This window comes from Glycine max, chromosome 14 (genome assembly GCF_000004515.6).
Source record: "Glycine max cultivar Williams 82 chromosome 14, Glycine_max_v4.0, whole genome shotgun sequence".
Classification (NCBI taxonomy): domain Eukaryota; kingdom Viridiplantae; phylum Streptophyta; class Magnoliopsida; order Fabales; family Fabaceae; genus Glycine; species Glycine max.
In genome coordinates, this window is record NC_038250.2 from 48,449,474 (window position 1) to 48,472,911 (window position 23,438).

General features: G+C 31.6%; 3 protein-coding genes across 4 annotated transcripts; 2 read left to right on the forward strand and 1 right to left on the reverse strand.

Moving 5' to 3' along the window:
* Positions 1-418: 418 nt before the first annotated feature.
* On the forward strand, positions 419-5,584 carry IDH (isocitrate dehydrogenase [NADP]). 2 transcript variants are annotated; one of them, NM_001360331.1, is made up of 16 exons: positions 427-627; positions 1,785-1,828; positions 1,933-2,042; positions 2,369-2,406; positions 2,598-2,675; positions 2,826-2,879; positions 2,953-3,054; positions 3,190-3,281; positions 3,379-3,482; positions 3,577-3,645; positions 3,738-3,853; positions 3,955-3,989; positions 4,113-4,255; positions 4,373-4,495; positions 4,597-4,690; positions 5,187-5,584. In NM_001360331.1, exons 1-15 carry the CDS (start codon positions 576-578, stop codon positions 4,676-4,678), a joined length of 1,242 nt encoding a protein of 413 aa, NP_001347260.1. In that variant the 5' UTR covers positions 427-575; the 3' UTR covers positions 4,679-4,690; positions 5,187-5,584. The 2 variants fall into 2 exon arrangements, 1 of the variants encoding a protein (NP_001347260.1); XR_005888173.1 differs by having other exon boundaries at positions 419-627; positions 4,373-4,690; positions 5,187-5,431.
* Positions 5,585-11,632: 6,048 nt separating this feature from the next.
* Positions 11,633-17,071, forward strand: LOC100791696 (glutamate decarboxylase 1). The gene is made up of 7 exons (XM_003544919.5): positions 11,633-11,823; positions 11,909-12,113; positions 14,605-14,805; positions 15,087-15,301; positions 15,412-15,665; positions 15,815-15,867; positions 16,326-17,071. Exons 1-7 carry the CDS (start codon positions 11,738-11,740, stop codon positions 16,821-16,823), a joined length of 1,512 nt encoding a protein of 503 aa, XP_003544967.1. The 5' UTR covers positions 11,633-11,737; the 3' UTR covers positions 16,824-17,071.
* A 3,213-nt stretch (positions 17,072-20,284) lies between these two features.
* Positions 20,285-23,071, reverse strand: LOC100810624 (L-type lectin-domain containing receptor kinase VIII.1). The gene has a single exon (XM_041008865.1). It carries the CDS (start codon positions 22,807-22,809, stop codon positions 20,716-20,718), a length of 2,094 nt encoding a protein of 697 aa, XP_040864799.1. The 5' UTR covers positions 22,810-23,071; the 3' UTR covers positions 20,285-20,715.
* Positions 23,072-23,438: the final 367 nt, after the last annotated feature.

Below are 23,438 nucleotides of genomic sequence, written 5' to 3' on the forward strand. Positions count from 1 at the left end.
AGAATAACAGAGACGGATGTGTATTTAAAAATTAAATAGTATGAGTATTATTTAAGAAGACATGATGAGGGAGATGAGTCTAATTTTCTCATATTTTAAGGACTATATGTACTTATAATTATGCAATATATAATATTATTTTTGCTTTAAACAAAAAGTAAAATAAACATTTAATTTTCATTCAGAAAATTGAAGGTATCGTACTTTTTATGATATCACTCTTTGAAAAGAAATATAAAATCAACCTTTTGAAGCCGCCATCATTAATAATCTTGTACAAGAAAATTCTAGAAAGTATAAGTAAAAGATCATCATAGTATTCAATGTATTGGTACAAGTGATGTGGGGGCAAAGAAGTAATTGAAAGACACAGGGAGGGGAAAGAAAAGCATATAGTATATATATAATAAAAGTTCTTAATTAGGTGAGGCTACTGAAATCATTACTTATACTAGTTTTCTACGATTATTCATAGTGAGGCAATAGTAGCAGCAATTCACACTGGTCTTTGCTTCTCGTTACTCATTTCTCACCTAACTTTCTATTCTTCTCAGTCTCAGATCAGAACCTTAGCCATGGCAGCGTTCCAGAAGATCAAGGTCGCCAACCCCATCGTCGAGATGGACGGTCCGTTTCTTCTCTTCTCTTTAGGATCTGATCTATTCACTTCTCTCTCTCTCTTTTCGCGTGTTGTGTCTTGTCGTGTCGATGTGTTCCTTCTGATTTGCTCCTATTAGATATTTTGCTGCGATATTTTCTTGTGGACCACTCTGTTTCCTTCTCTCATTATTGGAAACGTTTCTACGTAATGCATCGCTTTTTCTTCCTCTCTTATTTATTATTTAGATATTGAATATTACTGTACAAAACCGTTTTATCGGATGATATTGTTTTTGTTATCATTATTGCGAAGATTTGATCCGTTCTCTTGTAAAAGTAGCTTTTGATGGAGATCTGTTCTGTTTTTTATTTTTTATTTTTTTTATTATGCTTGTGATATGAATTTTTTTTAGTGAAAGAAATAAAATGAACTTGTGGAAAAAATTGAAACAAATAGGTTCTATGGTGTTTTGTTCCACGGAAGCGCGTTATCATTGGATTCACTGAAGTATTGAATACTTGAGGGAAGTGTTTTTTTTTTTTGTTTTTTTTTTGGGAAAAAGTAGATGAGATGACAGCTGCGGCTAGTTCGTGTTGTTGGTGTTTTGTGCATGAGCTGGATTTATGAAGTCTTGTGTTTTGTACTCATAATTTAAAGTCTTGTGTAGTTTTTTTATTTTTTTTTTATTTTAAAAGTTGTTGAATTGTTAGAACAGTAAATAAAATAAGGGGGACGATGTAATATTCAAACAACAAAAGGTATAAGTGTAATATTAGTATTAATCAGAGAGGATATTAGTGTAATTATTTCTTTTAAAATGCATTACCAAATTATGGAATACTAAAATACTAGACTTTTTTCAGTTTCACCCTCCGACTCAAATAAAAAACCAGGGGCCTATTGCATTGGGAAAACATTTTATGTTTCCTGTTTTCAAAAGTAAAACAAGAAAAAATTGTTTTCACTGTTTGGTGGAAAAATCTTTTTTAAAACAGAAAATAAAGTGAAAGTAAGGTGACATTTTTGTAATTAAAAGTGAAAATGAAAACAGAAAATATTTTCTCAAAAGTAACCTATAATTTTCAATTTGTGTTATACTAATTTTTATGGTGATTGTGTTTATCTGCTGGGGCAATCTTTATCTTGCTCTTTACATTCTTTGTTTGTGGATATTGCATTGCAGGAGATGAAATGACTAGGGTTATCTGGAAGTCAATCAAGGACAAGGTGATTTATCATCATATTTCTGTTAATGCAATCATCACATTTATACTTTCTTGTGAAAAGTGCCTATAATATATACATCTTTCTTTCATTCTCTTTTGGGATAGCTCATTTTGCCCTTCTTGGAGTTGGACATCAAGTATTATGACTTAGGCCTTCCTTACCGTGATGAGACCGATGATAAAGTTACAATTGAAAGTGCGGAAGCAACTCTCAAGTATGTTATTTGTATACCTTCCTCTAACACCCCCTCCCCCAAAGGGAAACGTTTTTAAGACCTTGATGTTTATGCTTATTTAACTATTTTATTTTTTTAATATTCTAGGGTTCAGTGTATGTGAAGCAGACAGAATTTGTGTATTTTTTTTGGGGAATTAAATTTTTTTTGTGTATTTTAGTTATATAGCATAAAAAATATTTTAATTTTATTTATTTTCCGTGTCATACAATGTTGAATTTGAAGGGGTTTAAAGCTTTTCATTCTTGTGCTCTACTGTTGTTATCCTTGTTTATCTAATGGTTGTACTGCACTACTGCTTGTAGGTATAATGTGGCAATTAAGTGCGCAACTATTACTCCAGGTTTGGTAGTCAGATCTTGACATATTTAGTTTTTACCGTCGTTTTGTGTTCATGTGCATACATATACATTTGATAAATTTGGAATACAAGATTTATTGCTTGATCAAGAATTGTATTGATTGAATTGTTGGATGATAATTTTCCACTTGGTAGTAGATGTTTGGAGCTTATACTAGTGTTATGATTAACAGATGAAGCTCGTGTGAAGGAGTTTGGTCTGAAGTCAATGTGGAAGAGTCCAAATGGGACAATTAGGAACATTTTGAATGGTAACTCAACTTACTTCTGTTAATTGTTTTTTTTGTTAAGTGTTAAATACTAGCGAATTTATATTCTGGTCACTCATTGGTAACTAATATGTGGTAGATGGTAACAATATATATGATTTTCTATTGGTTGTTTGTTTGCAAATTTTTCAGGAACTGTCTTCAGAGAACCAATTCTTTGCAAAAACATTCCCCGCCTTGTTCCTGGTACTAATATTGAAAATTTCTTTTTAATTACTTCTTGATGAATGGAGGTGTCTGAATATCTTAACATTACCAGGTTGGACAAAGGCAATATGCATTGGAAGACATGCGTTTGGTGATCAATATCGGGCGACTGACACAGTAATTAAAGGAGCTGGAAAGCTGAAGCTGGTGTTTGGTATACCTCTTACTTGATATGGACAACTGTGATCAATATCTTGTATTCAATAACGCTGTCCCATCGTAGGGATATAGTTTTCATTGTTATATTCTTGGTTACTGAAGATTGTTTTTATGAATTCTTCTACTGTAGTTCCAGAAGGCCAGGGTGAGGAGACTGAATTCGAGGTTTTTAACTTCACTGGTGAAGGGGGTGTTTCATTGGCTATGTACAATACTGATGAGGTTGATTCAGCACTGCCTTACATCACTTTGATTGGGTATATTTAAATGATTTCTGGTAGTTATTGAACTTCTATATATTATTTGGCATGTGATGCAGTCTATTCGTTCTTTTGCTGAGGCCTCTATGGCAACTGCTTTAGAGAAAAAGTGGCCACTTTATCTTAGCACCAAAAATACAATTCTGAAGAAATATGATGGAAGGTATACAATTCATTATTAGCTTATTCATTTAATATTTTTCAAAAACTTTTACTGCATTGATCGCTGTTTAATTATATTCATTTATTGGTTGTAGATTCAAGGACATATTTCAAGAAGTTTATGAGGCAAGCTGGAAATCAAAGTTTGAGGCTGCTGGTATATGGTGAGTGGATGAGTAGTACCCTGTTTCATGGGGAAAATGTTTAAATTATACTACTATACCATTTGTTTACATCTATCTGATGAATTTGGAAGGTATGAGCATCGACTCATTGATGATATGGTGGCGTATGCACTTAAGAGTGAAGGAGGTTATGTATGGGCATGCAAAAACTATGATGGAGATGTCCAGAGTGATTTCTTAGCTCAAGGTTTGTCTGATGTGCTTATTTATTAATCATTTTCTTTTTGCAACTACATTTGCATGGTTTCTTTTCCTGTTTAACTAATACCCTGTTCACCCTGTTTTCAGGTTTTGGATCACTGGGTTTGATGACATCTGTATTGGTAGGTTTTATTATTACTATTTGTTGTGAATGATTTAATGAATTGAACCAGATTTTAGAGTTCAGGTTTTCAAGTTTAATAAATTCCCCTTTTGATACTTATTGCATCATGGAATGGGTTCAGGTTTGCCCTGATGGAAAGACTATTGAAGCAGAAGCAGCCCACGGCACAGTTACCCGCCATTTTAGGGTTCATCAGAAGGGAGGCGAAACCAGCACAAATAGCATAGCATCCATCTTTGCCTGGACAAGAGGGCTAGCCCACAGGTATATTGCTATGTATTGCATAGTTGAGTACTAAGCTTTACTCATTGTATTAGAAAGTTAGAAACTCAGCTTATAATATTATGTGATAATGGGTAATTTATGACTTTATGCTGATAGGGCAAAACTGGATGACAATGCTAAACTCTTGGATTTCACTGAAAAGCTAGAGGCAGCTTGCATTGGAGTAGTAGAGGCTGGGAAGATGACCAAGGATTTGGCACTTATTCTTCATGGATCCAAGTACGTTAATTGCCATTGTTGCGTTGTTACAACAGTGCCCAATACATTTGCTTTTCTACTTGACATGATTAATAAACTCACCATATAATTGTTGCAAGTAGGCTGTCAAGGGAGCATTATTTGAACACAGAGGAATTCATCGATGCCGTGGCAGCCGAGCTTAGTGCGAGGCTTTCTGCATAGACTTGATTCAAGGTAGACTCGCTCTTGGTTCCCTTCATATTTGAGCACACACTAAACCAGATTATGGACCATTTCTTACAGGCTTACAGCTGCTTTTATAAAAGAATCATTTTAAAAATATGAATAAATTCTTTAGTTTTTGCATGTGTTTTTCAAAACAACAGATTTTTATGATTGTAAATAAATATAAATTAACTTTTTTTTTAATACAAAAAAACTGGTCATGTATATTCTTTTGTTGTGGGACACAAATAGATAAGGGCAGAATGTGAATGGAAATACTAACCTTAAAAAAAGGTCTTGTCGTTTTCCAGAAGCTATTATTGTTTTTTTTTTCTTTTTCTGAGTATGCCTTTATCTAACTTCATTGTTATATTTTTTTCAAATATATCTTTTAATTACAATAAATACTTTTATTAAGTAAAGTCAAAACGTCCGGGCTCATGTCATATTCCATCACTAAAGGTTTTTTTGGTTTTTATGTTTCTGTTTTTGGCATTATTATTAGACAAGCGGAAAAAAGACGTTAGCAACAAGGAGCGTGCGTGCGTCTGCTACTCTCTTCTATTCAGAAGAAATAAGAAAGGGAAAAAAAGCATTGGTCCTTAGCCCCGTTTCCTTCATTTGTTTGTTGGTTGGGAATGCAAGGGTTGGCTGTTTCTTCTCCATAATATTGGTTGTGAACTGATTTGTCCTTTGTAATTTCTTATTGATCCCTTCCAACTCCCAATTTATAATGGATTTTCTGCTGAATTTATTTTGCATGTTTTGACTTATTATTATTCTGCAAATGCCGTTCTGCAGATAGAAAGTTAAACATCCTTCCCAATCTTTAGTGGGTCACCATAATAAGTACCACATGGCCAGCAAAGTATGTAACTTCTAAGAGCCAACTAACTAACCTCTTTCTTGTTCAGGGGTTATATTAGATTGAGATTTTAAAGATTATTTTATAGGAAAAAATCAGTTTTATGATAATTTAAATTTTAATGAATTTATGATTTTTTTTTATGATAATTTAAATTTAATGAATTTATAGTATAAGAATTTAATGAATTGAAAGAGCTTTAAAAGTTTATTGGATTAAAAATACATTTAAAATTATAAGATTTAATAAAAAGAAATAATAAAAATGATGAGATTTGAATAAATAAAAGTAAATTTAATATAATTTAACTTTTTAATAGTTACATTGATTTTAATTTTTTTTATATTAATCTTTCTTGTAATAATATTTTTTAATTTTTACTTTTGGATTTAAATAATAAATTTAAAATTCTATGTTACTTTTTAATTATTATGATTATTTCTTGATAAATTTAAAGATATTAAAGACATATTTAAATAAGATGTAATAATAATCATATGAAAAATTGACTTGTAGATAATAAAATTAAGGATGATGATCATGAAAATAGTCAGAAAGAACAAAATCTACCAAAGTTTGTGTTTAGGTGAGATTATGTAATAAATTTTTTATATTAAAAAAGTACGATGAAATTTATTAAAATTTTTATATTTTTAAATATTAAGAAGTTTTTTTTATAAGTTATAAAAAAATTTGATTGAATATTATTAAATTTTATTGTTTCTTAAAATCTTAAAAGTGTTAATTGAGTATTAAAAGATTTATTTACATTATTTAAAATTCTAATTAAATATTACAATATTTTTTTATATAAAAAATCTTTTAAAATATTTTCAAATCCTAATTTCGTACTCTTCTCATAATCTTAAATTTACTTAAAAGAAAAATTTTAACTTCGAAATTTAATTCTTATCAGTTTTTTTTTCTTTCAATTTCAATAAGTTAGCACGTGTTATCCAATTCACGTAGAATTTTAATATGTTTCGATGTGTGGCTGTGGAAATTTTGGATAAATATGATTTTATAGATTAATTTTCAGTAGAAATGAATGAGTATATAGTAATGTAATTTTTTGTTTGGAACAAATATTAGAAAAATGATTTTTACAGAAAATATTTGAAAATGGGTTTTAAGGTTCATATATCACTTTTACGTAGACATTTTTCTTTTATAATAATTATTTTGTAATCACTATTGAAAAGTTAAGAAACATAAAAGAATTAAATTTTATTGTGTGGTTTGTCTTGATTCATTTTATTGTCTGGATTGTACACACAATTCTTGTGTTTACCGAATTTATAGTGGTAAATAGTACTGCGGGCAGGGACGGAACCAAAAAATAAAATAAAATCATGGGGGCACAAAAATTTACGCATAATAAACAAACTTGATAATGATGAATTTCTATTAAAAATGAAGAAAGAGTACAGAATTGCCATATTTCAACAATATAGCAACATATTTTTTTCTTTCAAACGCAAACATGAAAAACAACATTAAAAATTAATCTAATAAGGAAGATAAAATAACGTTGATTTTTAAAGTCTAAAGACAACAGTTTGAGAATGAGCTAAATTGCAACTGTTTCTCTTCAATTCTTGGTTCACAATTTTGATCTCTCTATTTTTTTTTATTTAAATAGCAATTTATATAATTGATTTAAAGTCAGGAAATTTAATTCTCTAAAAATATTCAAACGGTAAATCAAATGCATAACAATTTAATTTTCCAAAAATTGAACGTTAAACCAAAGTCCAGTGCTGAAGTAAGTTTACTGATTGCAATGAAACCACTTATTTGAATAAGTCATTTCAATGATACATCTATATAGGAAACAGAAATCCTAAATTTTTAATGGCATTTTGTTGTACATTATAACTATTGTTATAAGTATATGTATGCGAAATAGTTAAATGTATTTCTGTCCAGTAAGATTGTGAGAGGGGCACAAAACAAAAGCCTAGGTTTCTTAAAATAGAAAATTTTAAGTCAGTAAATACAGTTACTGATTTGGTGGGTTGTGCCGCGAGTCAGAAGCAAACAGATACAGTGAGTTTAATTATTATTAGAGGAGGCAAGTTTAATTTTTTTTAACTAAAATATTAAGAAACCATATATATATATATATATATATATATATATATATATATATATATATATATATATATATATATTATTGCTAATTTGCTATAATGCGTGTAGAGTAAGAAACACAGTTCAAGCTTGCTTTATTGGATGCTGAAAATTTATGTTACTTGATGTGCTTAACATATCTTCTTTTTTCTTTCTAGTGCACTGTTAAGGTCTATCATTAGAAAGATGAATGTCTCACACCAAATGTGCTGTTCAAAGTCCGATGGTGAAGGTGAATCGTATAAAATACTCAGACAAAACTTCTGTGAGTTCCCTTAATCCTCATAAGTGAACATCCTCCTTCTATTTATTGTCTTTAGGACATCTATTAAAGAAGCAAATATAGAAAGTATTTGCTTAAAATAAAAGTATTTACTATGTTAAAAATACACAAACACACAAATAATTTGATATTTATTTCTTCAAATAGTTGACAACACTTTAATCTATGTTGAGTACACTTTAATTTAATTGAACTTGAAACATTCATTAGCAGGACATTATATCAATAATGTTATGCTATAACTAAACCCCTACATCTACCCCTATTCATGTTTTTGGGGGGAAAAAGTTAGATGTCTCAGCTCAGTTTCTTACATGTATAACAAGATCAAATGTGACACTTTCTTGGTGCATTCCATTTTTCTTCTTTTATGTATCCGTCCTAATGCGTTGTTTTAAACATTGAATTCTGTCTCAAGCGAAGGTGTATTGGGTCAGAGACCAGAGTATGAAAGGAGGAAATCTCAATTGTATAAATAGAAGAATGATTAAGATTAATATTAATTAAAATAATTTAACCATTGTGTATAGGTTATATGGTTAAAATTTACTATTCCAATTTCATTTTATGCATGCACTAAATGTTTGATGATAGGTGAGTTTGTTTAAAATAAATAAATAAATTTAAAATAAGTACTTTTTATATAAACATTTTTTAAGAAACAAATAGATTTTGCTTCTTATAATAAATAGAAAATTATTTTTTAAATCAGCAGTTTAAACAAATACATTAAAAAATATAAAATTATTTATTTTATTAAATAAACACTTATTTCAATAAATAAGTTTAAATAAATTGGTCCATAATCAAGTGATTATATATAAATAATTAATATATTGCGGATAACACTTGATCTTTAATAAAAATAATTTTGTTAAAGTTTACTTATTTGTAAGAATAAGTCTATGATTTTTTTTTATGAATGGGTGTAAGACAAAAAAAAAAATTGCTAGGATATGTATATGAATTAGGGGTCACTTCATAGTTCACCAACTCTCCTCAACTAAAAGGGATATGTGAAACAAAAATTTACAGATTAAGTAATAAAATCACAAAAAAAAGTGTCATCTTAGAAAAGCACGTTACAGATTCATAAATGTCATAAATTTTATCATTTAATTTTTTATTACTTAATCTGTAACTTTTATTTTCATGTTGTAATTTTTATAATTGTACTATATATATATATTACTATAATAAGTTCTATAATGAATATTAATAAATAATTATGTTGGTTAACAATAATATATGCACTCCAAAAAATTATACCATTCTCATATTATAAAAAGTTTTACATTATTCATCAATCAGCTATCATAATAATTATTTTACTTTGTTACAATATTAGAATTCAACGTAACGAGTTTTAATGCACATGACAGCTATCACAGTTGTGTTGTCTTGTACAAAATCTAAAATGATGATAATTCTTTTAAAAGGAAAAACGATGACAAATTGATAATAGCTTGAGTCAATGAATAGTTGTGAAGGTTTGAATAAATATATAAAATGATTAAATAAATTTTTAAAATATTATTAATTTTAACTTTAAAATATGATTAAAAAAAGCCTAGGCAAATGCATGTCCCTACTAATATGAAGATTCTAACAATAACATATACTAGTATGCCTTTTTCAGATCAAACTTGAAAAATAAATAAAAAAACTTCACCTGAATCGTCTTTCATTCAATGAGTCAATGACTATGTAATCTAATAAACAAATAGTGAAATCAACTGCCATTAATACAGTATAATATTTGTGTTTTGAAAAGTTATGTTCCTTCGATTCTATTTGATGTTGGCCAAATTTAAAGTAATAAAAAAAGTGGAAAAAAAATATCATTCGTTAGGGTTCTTTCACTTTTTCGTCAACCATAACTGATTCATGCATCAACCATTAGACTAGTAACGTAGCAGTATGCTATTATTCCTTCACTACAGTATTCCTTAACTTTAATTTATTTATTTTTATTTTCATTAGTAATTATAAAAATATCACATCATTTTAAATATCTTTAAGAAATAAAATAATTTTATAAGTATTAAATAAACAGAAAATAAAATAAAAATATTGTTTTTTGAAACCAAATTAACGAATTGACAATATATAATTCTATATTTGCCTAATTCTCTACTGACCTTTTATTAGAACAAAATTAAAAAAAAAAAGTTTAAGAAGTTTCGAAGGAGTTTACAATTACATATTATTTTTTTATATATGAGAAGACAGTTTAAGAGTTTAGATTAACTCAGGCATCCTATCTAATCAAGTGAATTAAATCTTCTTAACATGTATTGTTTATTTAAAAGCATTATGAGTATTTCTGTCTTCTCAACATTCGCATGCTGAAAAAGAAAATAAACACCTGAAACCCTCGGCAAACATGTTACAATTGATTTTCTTTTTCTTCTTAGATTTGTCGTATGTTTTGACCTCAGAATATGATTGTCTATTTTGTTTTTAAACCTTTAGCTAAAAAAATCTGGAATTCTTTTTAGAGAGTAGAAAGCTTGTGCTTTACGCAATATGTCAATATTCATGTCCAAAGTAGACACCATTACAATTTTGTCATAACTTTAATTTCATTGCCATGAATTAATTTAAGAAAAGAGAAAGAGCAAAAGATCAATTTAGTCTTTAAAAGTGTAACTCACTTTCATTTTAGTTTCCGGATTTAATGAAATGAGAAAAAAATTAAGTTCTTGAAATTGATCTCTGTCGCCCAAAATTAAAGTCCATATCTATGTTTATTCAAATTTATTTAGTGATAACATTTTTAATATATATATATATATATATATATATATATATATATATATATATATATATATATATATAGAGAGAGAGAGAGAGAGAGAGAGAGAGAGAGAGAGAGACTTTTTGGTATGAAAAGCATACACGCAAAAATAACGTGGAACAATATTATTTTTAGAAAATATTAATTAATTATAAAAATATAAATTCTAGTTAACAACATATTTTTAAAACTCAAATGTATCATTTCTTAATTTAACATCTTCAATAATCTATGTATGCAACAACGCCTACGATCACTAAAGTACATTTTAATTTTATTTAAACATAACATCTCAATCAACCACAACTTCTTAAATTGAACTTACACATGATATTTTATATATATATATATATATATATATATATATATATATATATATATATATATATATATATATATATATATATATATATATATATAAAATCTGTAACAATTAATCTGACAACGTACACTTGCACCAAGTTTTTTTTAAAGTAAATCATTACAGTTAAGTTTTCATATATTCAATCTTAAATAATTCTTAATAAAAAAATATTCTGCAACTACAAAAGTTAATTATATTTTATTATTTAATTGTGGAATTTTAGAAAACTTGTCCTAACTTTAATTTTTTTTTATAAAACTATGATCAATTTTACAGTTATGATTAATTCAAATTACTTATTTTCATTTAAAAAATAATTATAATTATAAAATTATAACATTTTACAAAAAAAAATATTTCAAATAATTTATTTTTATTTATTCATAACATGTTATATAATTACTTTGTATATTCATATTTTAAAGACAATAACATATTATATCAAATCAAATTACAATGTACGCATTTATTAATTATGGCCATGTAAATACTTAAAGCTCTCTCCCCTCTATTTAAGACCCTAATTCCTCTCATCACCTTAATAATCGTCAACACAATTAAACAATCACTTCACACACATAGTTTCTCTCTGAATCTCGCCGGCGAGCGTGATGGTTCTGTCGAAAACCGCGTCGGAGAAAGACGTCTCTATTCATTCCACCTTCGCCTCTCGCTATGTCCGCACCTCTCTTCCCAGGTTCATTTCTACATATATATATATTAATTGATTACTCTGGATCTCTCTCTTTCTGATCGATAGAATGGTGGATCGATGAATGCAGGTTCAAGATGGCGGAGCAATCGGTTCCGAAGGAAGCGGCGTACCAAATCATAAACGACGAGCTAATGCTAGACGGGAATCCGAGGCTGAACCTGGCGTCGTTCGTGACGACGTGGATGGAGCCTGAATGTGACAAACTCATCATGGCTGCCATTAACAAAAACTACGTCGACATGGATGAGTATCCTGTCACCACTGAACTCCAGGCAAGTCCCACACTAATTCATTATTTTCAATCATCAGAGATAAAATTTTCATTTAATCAATTTCTCACATGCGGTTAGATAATTTAAATATTCTTTAAGTGTGATTTAATTTTGTTTTAGTAAAAAAAGGTGAAAAGGAAGAAAAAGAAAGTAGAAAATGATAGTAAGATTTTGTAGGTTGTTTAGTAAAAAATGAGATAAAAAGTTTTAAATTTTGTTTAATTTCCTACTGTGAATGATACCAGAAGATGAAAAGAAAGAAAGAGAAATCATAGTAGCTTATATCAGCGCGGTGTTAGTGGAAAGTTTTTCTTTTCCTATCTTAAGTAAAGTCACGATAGTATCATTTAAAAAAGAAGAAGAAAAAAAACTGTAATCATGTATCAATTAAAAAATCTCCTAAAATAAAACCATTTCTTTTTTTGCATACAAATCCTACAATCAACAATGCATCTTTTCTTTCTTTCAATGTGTGGTGACCCACAATTTACTGTCAGAAATGCACTCTTGGATAGTTAGTCACTTAGTCCTATTATTACTATTATGTGATGATTTCAACAGAATTTTGTTGTTGTATTTTAAAAAAGAGTACCTATAAATATATAACGAGAAAAACGAGCATGTTGGCATCTATTATAATTTTGTTTTTCCTGTGGCATGAAAAATCTTTCACGAGGTTCTATGATTTACATCTTCAAAAGATTTAACTGTACATTATTTGCATGACTAAACTCGAGAACATCAATACGGAGAATAATAATCGAATGCGAACCATATCTCTAAAATCATCCTTGTTTGGAATCACCAATCTACAGAACAATAGAATAGTTTCTCTTAAATTTCTAATTTTTTTTAAGTGAAAAGATATTGCTTACTATTTATTTAATCATAATTTCTTTTTATACCCTTTATTTCTCATCCGCGGGCTTTGCTTTTCTCTCTGTTATACCCATATTTCATAATTGTGGGACCTGTGAATTAGGGGCCCACATGGAAAAGAAGGCAAGCCCTTAATCAATGGCAAGCAATCAGAAAGTCCTTTGGTTCAATCAAAATACATTGGGCCAGTCTTTTGTTTTGACAATTGGGACCGACTTGGTAGTAGACAAATAGAAGAACAATAGATCTATCATAGAGGGGAAAAAAAAGAAGAATTTTGGTATAATTGGATTAGATTTAAAACTAATTATTAGATAGAAAAAAAAATAGTAGAAACTTTACTGTCGATCATAATGAAAGGTGGAGAGGTTGGTTTCAGTTTTGATGCGCGACAAGTTTAGATTTTCGTCTTTAAGTGATAGAATAAATAAAGACAAATTAAGTTTTGTATTGAAGGGTGGAACTAAAATCTAAAATATCCAAAAATCCAACCTCATTCACTTCGTTGTCAACTTACTGTCCATGTCCCACGTGATACCTAGTATAAAAAATTTAAAAAATTGTACCAACAGTTAAGTGAAATTCATCTTAACCATAGAAAAAAGTATATCATATTTTTCTTTTATCTACACTTACAAATTATGTCAATATAATCACATGAGCTAACAAGGTGGAAGAGACCAAGTCGGCAAGCATGTGGCGTCTAAGCAGTAACTGTATCCATACACGTAATAATTTAACTACATCATACTGGCTTGGGAACATGTCAATATTTGGATGATATAGGATTTACCGGAATTAAAATAAGTGATGTTATATGTAAAGAACTTATACTAATTGGCAGTCTAGCAAATCTAACTTGCCATTATTCTCTGATTCTCCTACTAATTATAAATTTGTAATAAAAATTCAAAAAAAAATATTACATCATACTTGCTCTATAAAATAAAATGGTTGAAAGTTACACTATTTTTAAAAATATACAGGACAAAAATGATTTCACATTTCTAAGGAGTGTATATATACTGGGGAGAGAAGAAAGAACCAAGAAGGAAAAAAAATATAATAAATAGATAGAATGGAGAGTAAAGTAATACTACCTCTATTTTATTATTTGTTCTGCTTATAAGATTTTCTTTTAAAAGTTTAGTACATTAATTATTTTTATCATATAATTTCCTTAATTAATTATAACATTCTCTCTTCAAATATTAATTACTTTTTGGTGAGAAACAATTAAGTAAAGAGAAAAATTAAGGATAATTTTAAAAGAAGAGTATAAATAATTAATAAATTTAATAAGATTAATTAAATTAATTATTTTTCTTAAAGAATGTGAATTAATTTAAAGAATCTTATATATAGAAACACAGGTAATAATAAATATGAAGAAAAATAGAATTGAAAAATATACTGCTCAATAACAACGTTTTAAAATTAAAAACTTCTCATCCAACTTAAAGTTGACTCCACCTCGCCGCTTTAACAATAAGCACATGTATAATAGGCAATGTTGACAATATATCCCATGTTTTCTAAAAATAGCCAACTATGTACATGTGCTCTAATTATGGAGAGTATAATGTTACCATTCAAACTTGTATGCTTGCAGAACCGGTGTGTTAACATGATAGCTCACCTTTTCAATGCACCACTCGAAGAGTCAGAAATTGCAGTTGGTGTTGGCACGGTTGGCTCATCAGAGGCCATAATGTTGGCTGGGTTGGCATTCAAAAGGAGGTGGCAGAATAGAAGGAAACAAGAAGGGAAGCCTTATGACAATCCCAACATTGTCACTGGTGCCAATGTTCAGGTACACAAGAAAATACTTGCATGTTCTGCCACTGAAATTTTAGCATTGTTGAAAATTGTTTTTTTTTCCAAGAGTCTAGCACTAATAATATAAAGAGAAATGGTTGCGATATACTTTCTGTTCAGTTAAAATTTAATGAAAATTACAAAATTTTATCGGCTCCATTTTCTATTTAATTAGTCTCTTTCATGATTTTGTAACACTTAATAAATTTAATCAATAATAAAAAATATGTTAGAAAGAGTATATTAGAGAGTCTTACTAGCACTCCTCTGGTGAAGGTTTGCTGGGAGAAATTTGCAAGGTACTTTGAGGTGGAGCTGAAAGAGGTGAAGCTGCGTGATGGATACTATGTAATGGACCCTGAAAAAGCAGTGGAAATGGTGGATGATAACACCATTTGTGTTGCTGCTATCCTTGGTTCCACTCTGAATGGAGAGTTTGAAGATGTCAAACTTTTAAATGATCTCCTGGTGGAAAAGAATAAGGAAACTGGGTTTGTATTGCACATATTGATTGAGTCTTAACTGCTTCCTATTTTGTGAACCTAGTTTAAGGTACTTTAATTTAGACTTGGAATTGACATGTGAAATTAATTATTGGTAGATGGGACACTCCAATTCATGTGGATGCAGCCAGTGGTGGATTCATTGCACCTTTTCTCTATCCTGAGCTTGAGTGGGATTTTCGGTTGCCACTAGTGAAGAGCATCAATGTTAGTGGACACAAATATGGTCTAGTCTATGCTGGAATTGGTTGGGTCATTTGGAGAAGCAAGGAAGACCTTCCTGAGGAACTCATTTTCCACATTAACTATCTAGGAGCTGATCAACCCACCTTCACCCTCAACTTCTCCAAAGGTAATTGAAGCACTCAATTGGTGCAATAACTACTAACTAGATAAAATTGACCTTAATTATTCTTTTCCCTTTGTACCACTAATTAGTATATGCATATTGATCACTACTAGTACTAGGTACTAATTTCTTCCATGAAATATGCAATGCAGGTTCTAGCCAAGTTATTGCTCAGTACTACCAACTAATTCGACTGGGTTATGAGGTATTAAGACATCCATGTAGACAAAGCTTAAATCAAATTGCTTGAATCCTTAACATCAAATCCTTAAATCAATGACAAATGAGTGTTTTGGTTACCTGAAATTACTTCTATTAAGAATGTGTCTTGAAATTTTAACAAATGTTTGTTTTAAGAACGATGTGGCATTACTTTACACTTGCAAATCTCACACTTTAAACTATAACATTTTTAAAAAAAATTATTGAATAATATGATCTTAAATTTTTTTCTTAAACATGATTGCATTATATTAATTGGAATTTAATTAATTACAATACATTCAGAATATAAAGATTTTTTACATGATCGTGTAATCATGAACTGTCACTATAGTTATAATAATAATTACATTAAAAGTCAAAGGCAGGACTATTTGTAATTACATGTGAATGTTAAAATGATAGTATATCAAAATTAAAGTCTATTAATTGAATTTGCAGGGATATAAAATGGTGATGGAAAACTGCAGAGACAACATGGCAGTGCTTAAGGAAGGACTGGAGAAAACAGGAAGGTTTGAGATTGTATCCAAAGACATTGGTGTTCCATTGGTGGCATTCACTTTGAAGGACCACACCCACTTCAATGAATTCCAAATCTCTGATATGCTGAGGCGCTATGGTTGGATAGTGCCAGCATACACAATGCCCCCAGATGCACAACATGTGACAGTGCTCCGTGTTGTGATTAGGGAGGACTTTTCTCGCACCCTCGCGGAGCGTCTTGTGATTGATGTCACCAAAGTGTTGCACGAGCTGGATTTGCTTCCAGCTAGGGTGATCAGCACCAACACCATAACGGTTACTGGTGAATCAGGTGAAGAAAATGAGGAAAAAGTGCTGTTTGCCAAGAAGAGTGAAATAGAGACACAAAGGGAAATCACTTCAGTTTGGAAGAAGTTTGTGATGGAGAGGAAGAAGATGAATGGTGTTTGTTAGAGCCTTGTTTTTGGATCATTTTTTGAGCTACTTATGGAGACCGGACCAGAACATGCAATTCCTGTGTGAGTACGTGTGCCTACAAGGTTGTAGGCACAAATTTTACTACAAACTTTATTACTATTATATATCGTGTGGAGGATGCAGTAATTCCCTTCCCCAATAACATAGCGTACTTTAGATATGCTGAAATTGTTGAAAGATAAATTTTTTATCTCATCATAGAAAAGCTTGAACGTACCGTTGAATCTCAAGATAGTAATCTCGCTTTTAAAATCAGATGAGATTTTTATTTTGCTCGCAAATAGAGAGGATTATGAGCGCAATGATGAATTAATTAATCATCAGTAATCACACATACACACACTCTCAATCTTTCCTCATTTACAATGATCATGATGTGCACGCAGTATCTTTCGACATTGATGATTGTATGTGTAATGTGTTGTTGTTCAATTATAAATAGAGTTTTATTTCAATATTATGCATAGTTTTATGCAAACTTTTTCTGTGTATTATTGAGGTAAAACTTCAATTTTAATTAAAGAATAACATAAACACCTACTAGTGTAAAACTATATGTAAGTTTTGTACAGATTTGAAGGGTAATTTTAAAAAGTACAAATTATTAACAAATTTTAATGATACTAACTAAATTAATCATCTCCCTTAATTCTTATAAATTATTTAAAATGTTTATTTTTATATAGGTATAAAGGTAATAAATGAATTTTTTTTCTACATATAAGAAAATAGATCACTCTTTTTTAGATATATTACTTATTTTCTTTTATACTCTTAACTAGTGTTAAGTCTATTATTGAGACATTAACTATTTCTTCAAGCAACTAGTATTATTTTTGGTCCAAGGGAGAATCTCTCATTAAAGATATTGTTATTTGCAATATCATGTTGATTAATTCCTAGAAAAATCAAATATCAACATATTTAATGTAAATGCTTCATGCGTTACTTATAAATGAATATTTTTTTAAAATACTTATAAATAAATATCATCACATCCTAATAATTGAACTTAAATTAAATTAACACTAATAACATAAAAAAATGTTTTACATAATGATAACTATAACTTTTTGCAACAACATAATACTTCATTTATAAAAAAATATACATTATTACAATGTATTAAATATTTGTCAATCAAATTACAGCATTAAAATTGTAAAAAAAAAAATATAACAACTTTATAATTTATATCTTTCACCAAAAGCACAAATATTTTATTATTAATAATTAATTAATAAATATAACAGCTTTAATATTTTTAAGAGAAAACTTCAATATATAAATGAGCAAATTACAATTGAAAAAAAATATATTTTTTTTTATAAATAGTAAAAATATCACATCGAAACTTCTTACTTACTTTCCAGAGGTTATAGAAAAGATTGTGTCCCATTAGGCGGAAATGGCTAAAGTAATTGAATTTGAGATGAAGAAGAATGGCCTTGATTATTAGTCTATGTTACTATTATAAATTACGGTATTGACCCGTCTAAGTAGTGAGCCACCTATTTATATTTATATTAGGTAAATAATCAAGAACAGTGACTGAGCTGTAGTAGTGATCAAGTAATTATAAGAACTTTGAAGAGTACTAGGACTTCCACTTGTACCACAAAATCATCATTTGACAATGACAATCCCAGAGATATCTACAGTAGCATTTCAACAAATAACTTGTCTTGCCCCCAAAATACATTTGTATTTGTCTTTCAGGACAAAAATCTCTCAAAAAGATATAAGGAAAGGAAAATGAATGTGATGTGTCTCTGTGTATTAACTAAGCTGATGAAAACACCTTTCATTAATGATCATTTTACAATTTACATGCTCATTTGGCTACAATTCCTCATCAGAGTATTAGAACTCTTGTGCTCAACATTAGCCATATTCAATAAATTCAATTACAGCGTATAGTAGAATCAATATTGACAAACTTTTGCCATTCAGAAATTCAAGATTACGAGCACTAGAGAAAAGGAACAGTTACAATACAAATACATCCAGCCAGACCTTCCTTTTCCACTTAAGCATATAAAACTACCTATGCCACTTCCTTGTGACTAGATCATTACATAAATTTCCTAGATTTCATTCATTATTCAGTTGTTTTCACCATTTGTCACTCAATCATAGTCATAGAGGTCAAAAGGACATAGGCATAAAATGATACACAACACCAGCAAACTTGATACTTCAATACCAGTTTCTAAATAATGCCCACCCAAAAATGGTAGTAGTAGATAAGTAACTGAGTATTTTTAGATAGTTGAACATCAAGATGATGTGTCTACAATAATGTTCTAATGACAAAAAAAATATTGTAAGAAAGATGAATCTTACAGCCTTTGTAAGTTAAAATGCTATCAACAAGCATATTGGATGATTCTCATCACTGGCAATCATTTTTAAAGGAAAGTAGGAGATCTAAACTGCAGATTATCGAATCTAGGGAATTCACAATCAATCTACAAAACCATGCAGTAATACAAAAACACATTGCAGGTTGAGATTAAAATAGACAATGGTTCTACATGGTGGCTTGTCACATGTAGCAGCAAGAGTTTATATGTGACTTATTATATGAAAAAGAGAGAGAGAGAGAGAGAGAGAGAGGAAGGATCAAGAGTAGAATGACTCAAGCAATACACATTACCAGGACCAGGAACTAGGATTACAAAAGGTTCACTTATTTCCTACAGTTGTAAAACAGAATAAACTATGCATGGGGACCAATCACCTAGGGGCCAAGACTCGTGCATCTGCCCTCTCATCAGTAACTAATACGATAACTAAGAAATACAATTAAGTTAACTAAAATAAATTCGCCCTCATACTTTACTGTAAACTAGAGAAAAAACCAACAATCTTTCTATAAAAAATATGAAGGGTTTTATTTCTTATTTACTTATGTTATTTATTTATAAAAATGTATAACTTAGTAGTTAAGTAGAAGGTAAGATGCTTTGGTAAAACTATCCCCAAGTTCAAATTGTCTGTCTGAATAAAAAGGACAAGGTCTAATGACAAAAGCTGATAGTAGCAAGTGGTACTACAATGAAATGCGCTATGCTGAGGCCTGGGAACCCTTCATTCATCAATAAAATTGTGAAACAACACCATATATATCCACTACCACTGTCCATTAATACCCTGATCACAAAATTCTAAAATAAATAACGAGAATGTTGGAGATGCAAGAAACAATACCATTTTCCAACTCAATATATATATAATTTGTCATCAGAGAATCGAGATTTACATTAAGTAGGAAAGATATGCCCATCAAGAAAATAGAAAAACCCATTATCCCAGTTTCAATAACTGAAAACCATATATAAAGCTGAGGCATTATTTCTTCATATATAAAGTGTATATTTCTGTAAGTGGGAGATACAAAACCTGTATTGCCATGAGGAGGGCAAAGGAGAAACTCCAGAGAAATCTCCATCTTTATTATACCATGGTAACTTAATTCAAATTATCCAAAGAAAGCTTGTTTAGCATCAATTGCTTAATGCTCACCCTATAATTGGGCATCAATTAGAAGTAGAAAAATGATCTATCTCAAGTTACATAACCTTCCCTACATTGTCTTTGACATTTCACACCAACATCTTGAATTGCTCCGCAGGATGAGATGAACCCCTCCAATTAAATTTGTGCCAAAATGTGTAAGCCAGCACTCTGCCATGAATTGTGAGCACTAGAGGCAGAATTGCAACAACCCCAAAACTTCTTTCTCAAGGCCCTTAAATTGCATGTTATTGTCATTTACATACACGAACAAATGAATACATATCTCTCTCTATTTACAATATGAGTCAATAATTAAAAATGGCCTGGTCCCAGCCAAAGACTTCCATCAGACTATATCTCCAAGATTGAAGCTGTTCTCTGATGTGGAGGTAGAGATGGTGATTATACCATCACAGTCAGATACACTATCTTGCAAACTCAGTAATAAGTGGGAGTGGGAAGTACTAAAACCGGTGGACGGCTTGGTTCTTGGGACAAGAGGCACTTCAGCCTCACCCACGAGGATCTGAACCACACCCCTCATAGTAGGTCTAGTCAATGGGTCAGGGTGAGAACAAGCTAGCCCAACCAAGAGCATCTTCCTCATCTCCCCTTCATCAAACTCGCCCTCAAGCCTCGGATCAGCAGCCATTAGCAACCTAGCTTCCCGGTGCAAACTCCAAACCCATTCTACTAAATTGCAGCTAATCCCACCTTTACCACCCCCATTGGCATCCTTCTCTATCGGTCTTCTCCCACTGGCCACCTCAAGAACCACTGCACCATAACTAAACACATCAGTTTTCTCCGTAGCCTTCCCCGTAAGAAGATACTCAGGTGCCAAGTACCCCATTGTCCCCGCAGCCACCGTGGCATCCGGCGACTTATCATGCTCAGTTTGCCTCGCCAAACCAAAATCTCCCAACCTGGCATTGAACCCTTCATCCAACATTATGTTACTAGTCTTAATGTCCCTATGAATCACCTGATTCTCACACTCTTGATGCAAGTAGGCCAATGCCGAAGCCACACCCAACAAAATCTTGCCTCTATGAGCCCAGGGAAGCGGCGTTCTAGCCTCAAACAAAGCCTTATCCAAACTCCCATTAGGCATCAAGTCATACACCAGTAAAATCTCCCCTTTCTCATGGCACCACCCTTGAAGCCGAACAAGATTCCGATGCCTCAAGCTCCCGATGATAGACAACTCAGACAAAAACTCATTCTTCCCCTGACTACAATGGCTGCACCTCTTCACTGCTACAATGTCCCCATTCTCCGGCAAAACCCCCTTATACACAGTCCCAAACGCGCCATGACCAATGATCCTATTCGCATTGAAGCACTTGGTAGCAGAATTCAGCTCCTTGTAGCTAAACTGCTTCGGCATTCTAATGATCTCCGAACCAAGTGAATCAAACTTTTTAACACGCTTAAACTTCTTAGAGTAAAACCAAATCAAGGCACCAGCAAAAAGAGCCAAAACAAATGCCCCAGCAGTAACAACACCAGCAACCGCTCCCATGTTTTGCTTACACAACCCATTATGGCAAGACGATTTGCTTTTGCTCTCTTTCTCTTCACTATGCGAAGGAGCCAAAGAAGGAGGAGGCGCGAACTTCACCGAATTCTCCGTCGGGTTCATCAAGCTCACCGCCGGCGGAGGAGGCGCCACCGCCGCCGCCGCCGCAAAAGACGAGCCAAAACTCCACCACTCTATTCTGTGAATCTCGGTGCTACCTTGCGTTGAAGCAGAGAACCCCACATACATAAAATCATTCAAATACTTGTCCACGTCGAGATTCATCGTCAAAACGGGATCTTTCGGTTTGAGATTGGAATACGAAACCCACACGCTTAACCCTTTGCTCGATCCATCGAACTCGATCCATGCGTTGATTAGGTCACCACTCTTCAGATCGACCCCAACGTTCGCCAAATCACCAACCTCGCTCGAAACGACGCTGTTTAAGTCCACACCAACGTGGTTCCCATTAATGTCCTTAAACTCCACGTCCATGAGCGTATCAAACTCCACGGCGATGAAGCCTCCGCCATCGGCGGCTGCGCTGAGGCCGAGAAACCCGCCGGCGTCGCCGATGGTGTCGTCGTCCGGCGAGAGGACGAAGGCGAGGCCGCCGCCGATGGAGGAGGGGTTGAGGTTGGTGACGGAGAAGGAAAAGAAGGTGGTGAAGCTCGCCGGAAAACGGTTTCCGGGTTGGCGGAATCTGACAGGACGGGAGTAAAGGGCTCTGCCGGCGCTGGAGGTTGGAACGGCGAGGTCGCGCGTGAGGCTGACGGTGGCGTTGTTTAAGTGGGCGTCGCCGAGGAGCTTGAGGCTTCCCAAAGTTAACGTTCCGAAGTCGAACTCGGTGGCGGCGGTTACGAAACTGAAGAAACAGAAAATAGATAGTATTGAGGGGAAGCAGAGAAGCGACATTGGCGAAACGGTATTGAAAGTGAAAGAGAAAACGTGAGACTGAGATTAGAAAATTCACGGGTAGAGAGAGAAAGACAAAGTGGAAGATGAAGACAGGTGCAGGTGCGTGCCCACTCTCTCACAACGGTTATTTCCTTTGTTTCTTCGCAATAATATATCCATTTTCTTAGACTCATGTGCATTAAGTTCTTTTGTGCTCTTGTTTTTTTCAAGAGATTCATATGTATTTAACTCACACACGGAACCTTGTGCTACCAGCATTTTGTTAGCAGCAGAATTTAGCTTCTATATTTCAGTTTTATAGATGAAAAAATTATAATATATTTTAAGATTTTATTTCCTAAATATGTTAATGTTCCACCACTTCTCTCCTATAATTTAATCTATATCAATCAATCTATTTTTGAATTTCTTCATAAATTTTTGTATAAGGCCAAATTGCCTCTATTCAGTGGCATGCTGTGCTACGACTTGGATATAAATATTTTTTTGCATCATTATACAATTATTCCACTTCAAGATTAGGGGCTTTGGTCATGAATCATGATTTATAATAATGGAGGTGGTGTTTTTTTTTACTGCTTTCTGGTTAGGAACCATATGATGAATTTAAGTGCATATTTAATTAT